The sequence below is a fragment of the Melospiza melodia genome, unplaced genomic scaffold, assembly GCF_035770615.1.
Source record: "Melospiza melodia melodia isolate bMelMel2 unplaced genomic scaffold, bMelMel2.pri scaffold_70, whole genome shotgun sequence".
NCBI classification, from domain to species: domain Eukaryota; kingdom Metazoa; phylum Chordata; class Aves; order Passeriformes; family Passerellidae; genus Melospiza; species Melospiza melodia.
In genome coordinates, this window is record NW_026948802.1 from 1,709,150 (window position 1) to 1,712,414 (window position 3,265).

Genomic DNA, 3,265 nt, shown 5'->3' on the forward strand with positions numbered 1-3,265 from the left:
CCTTAAATACATATAGTATACAATACATATAATATCCTGTATAGTCTTATTATCAGGAAGAGGACCTACAAGAACATTTTGGTTTTTGACCAGAATGTGAGCAGTCATAACAAAAATTTAAGGCAAAGAAGCCCTTGGACTTACTCCAATGGATTGAGCCAGGGGTGTGTAACTGGGGTAAGTGAATCTCCTATTGGATGTTCCTATTAAATTTTCTTTATTAATCAACCTTAATAAATTCTGTAAATCAGGGCCCAGGTGTGGCCCATCCCCACTGGGACACCTGGAACCTTCCAATAAATGTGTGTTTTTTACTTTACTGTTCTAACACTGTTGAAAGGGGTTTTTTTTCTCTTTTGATTACAAAAAACAAGGGGATGAGAGAAGAAGAACAGGAATTGTAATCCCAGAATCCCAGGACATTCTGAGTTGAAAGGCAGAAACAGGATCATACAACTAATGTTTGAACTTTTACAGGAACTGCAGAACTGTAAATTAAGCTGGTCAGTCTCTCTGCTGGGAGCCTCCCAAAGGGCCCTCAGCCACTCCTCAGCACTGGGCAGCAGCAGCATCACCTTTGCAGGGCCCAGCAGGGCTCTCCTGAGCTGCCCTCGCCCAGCTGCACACAGCGCCTGCCCCAGCCAGGGCCCTGCACACAGGCAGGTTTCTGTAGGGCCCCGGCCAGGGCACACAGGCTGGGATGGGCTCTGTGAGCACTGGCAGGGACAAGGATCCTCTCAGGAGGGCATGTCCAGGCCCAGGGAGATGCTCAGGGAAGGAGAGGGGGCTGAAGAGAGCAGTGCTGGGGGCAGGAGGGCACTGTTGGTGTGTGGGAGGTGCTGGGAGCAGCTGGGCACGGGAACACTGTCCTGAGTGCCTGGCTGTCTCTGCCCTGCCCTCTCAGGCACAGCACCACAACATCTTCTCTTGTTTCTGCACTGCCCTAATATTGTTACTGTTATCTGCTTCTCTCAGGGAGGCTCTGGCATTTGCAGCAGCTGAGTCAGGCACTGCCCTTGGCATTCCTGCCAGGCAGGGCTGTCCATGGGAATGGGGTGTCCAAGCTTCCCTGGCACCTGTGGGCCTGTGGACAAAGCAGTCCATGGGAAAGGGGAATGAGCTGAGCCCCCTCCCTGAAATCCCATCATGGGCACAGCCAGGGTTCTCCTTGCTGTGCCCTTCCAAGCTCTGAGCTGCCCTCCTGGTGCAAATCTGTGCCAGAGCCTCTGGGAGTTCTCTGCATGTCCCGTGGGGAAGGGCAGAGCTGCCAGAGCTGAGGAAATGCTGCTGGGTTTGCCGAGGGAGCCGAGAGTGTCCTTGGCACAAGGGGGTGCTGAGACCTTGCCCAGAGACCTTGAGAGAGGGTGAGACATTCAGGGATCCCTCTGCTCTGGGCAGGGTCTGGTTTATCCCAGGCTGACGCAGGAGTGTGATTGTGCTCTGATTGCAGCAAAAGGTGCAAAGCCAGGGCAGTTGGGAACAAGCCCATGCAGCCCCTCAACTTCCCTGAGCCACAGGGAATCCTTTGCCTCTCACATCTCTCAGTGGCAAACTCTGAGTGCAGCAGGAAGGGGATTTCTGACCTCAGAGAGTCAGAAATGATGTGTGGGTAGGAAAAAATTCCCTAAACCAGCTCCTGCCATCCATGTCCTAAAAAACTAGGAGTGCAGATGCTACCAAGCCTGTCTTCATTCTGAGTGATTCCCCTGCCAAATCCTGAATATCCAGCCTTGTCCCTCTGCCACATGGCCACAAACCCAGGGCAGTAGGGCAGGGATGGCTCCTTGAGGGCCCCCATGCACAGGCCTGGCTGCTCCTGGCACACTCAGCCAGCACAACTGGAGCTCAGGAAGGGACCTGGGTGAAGGTTTTCACAAACAAGGGTGGGTGAGTCCCAGTGGGACATGCTACAGGGAATGGCCCAGGTTTGGCTCCAAGCAGCCTCTTCTGACTTGTCAATGTCCATTCTATCCATGAACAGGTGCCCAAGTCCAGGCCCAGCAAATGTCCAACAGCAGCTCCATCAGGCTCTTCCTCCTGCTGGCATTGGCAGACACGCGGCAGCTGCAGCTCCTGCACTTCTGCCTCTTGCTGGGCATCTCCCTGGCTGCCCTCCTGGGCAACGGCCTCATCATCAGCGCCATAGCCTGCGGCCACCACCTGCACACACCCATGTTCTTCTTCCTGCTCAACCTGGCCCTCACTGACCTGGGCTCCATCTGCACCACTGTCCCCAAAGCCATGCACAATTCCCTCTGGGACACCAGGGACATCTCCTACACAGGATGTGCTGCACAGCTCTTTTTCTTTCTGTTCTTCATGGGAGCAGAGTATTCCCTCCTGACCATCATGTGCTACGACCGCTATGTGTCCATCTGCAAACCCCTGCACTATGGGACCCTCCTGGGCAGCAGAGCTTGTGCCCACATGACAGCAGCTGCCTGGGCCAGTGCCTTTCTCTATTCACTGCTGCACACAGCCAATACATTTTCCCTGCCCCTGTGCCATGGCAATGCCTTGGGCCAGTTCTTCTGTGAAATCCCACAGATCCTCAAGCTTTCCTGCTCACTCTCCAATTTCAGGGAACTTGAGCTTATTGCTATTAGTGCCTGTTTAGCATTAGGCTGTTTTGTGTTCATTGTTTTCTCCTATGTGCAGATCTTCAGGGCCGTGCTGAGGATCCCCTCTGAGCAGGGACGGCACAAAGCCTTTTCCACCTGCCTCCCTCACCTGGCTGTGGTCTCCCTGTTTTTCAGCACTATTATGTTTGCTCACCTGAAGCCCCCCTCCATGTCCTCCCCATCCCTGGATCTGGCAGTGTCAGTTCTGTACTCAGTGGTGCCTCCAGCCCTGAACCCCCTCATCTACAGCCTGAGGAACCAGGAGCTCAAAGCTGCAGTGTGGAAACTGATGACTGGATGGTTTCAAGAACATTAAACTGCTGGCCAATTTCTGCTAATCACTTGTAATAAAAGTAATCTTTGTTACTTCTTGTTAGTTTGATTGTGGGGCTTTTTTTCCTTGAATTAGTTTTTTCATGTTGACCACAAAACATGTCGTGGTTTGTGCCATTTCTCATTTTGTTTCTCTCCACCTTCCCTACGGCCACAGACTGCGTCAATGAGAGGCTGCACTCTTGATGGCTTTAAACAAAGTAAAGGTTGTCCCAGCAAAGTTTTCTGCAGAGATGCCCTTTTGTTGCCTTTTCTGAAGCTGCAGCAGCAATGTCTGTGTGCAGAGCTGGGGACAGCTCAGTGCTAGCAAA

The 3,265-nt window shown here is 52.7% G+C and overlaps 1 protein-coding gene across 1 annotated transcript; it reads left to right on the top strand.

Moving 5' to 3' along the window:
- Nucleotides 1-2,004: 2,004 nt before the first annotated feature.
- On the top strand, nucleotides 2,005-2,937 carry LOC134413994 (olfactory receptor 14I1-like). The gene has a single exon (XM_063147997.1). The coding sequence runs from the start codon at nucleotides 2,005-2,007 to the stop codon at nucleotides 2,935-2,937; it is 933 nt and encodes a 310-aa protein (XP_063004067.1).
- The last annotated feature ends 328 nt before the right edge of the window (nucleotides 2,938-3,265 follow it).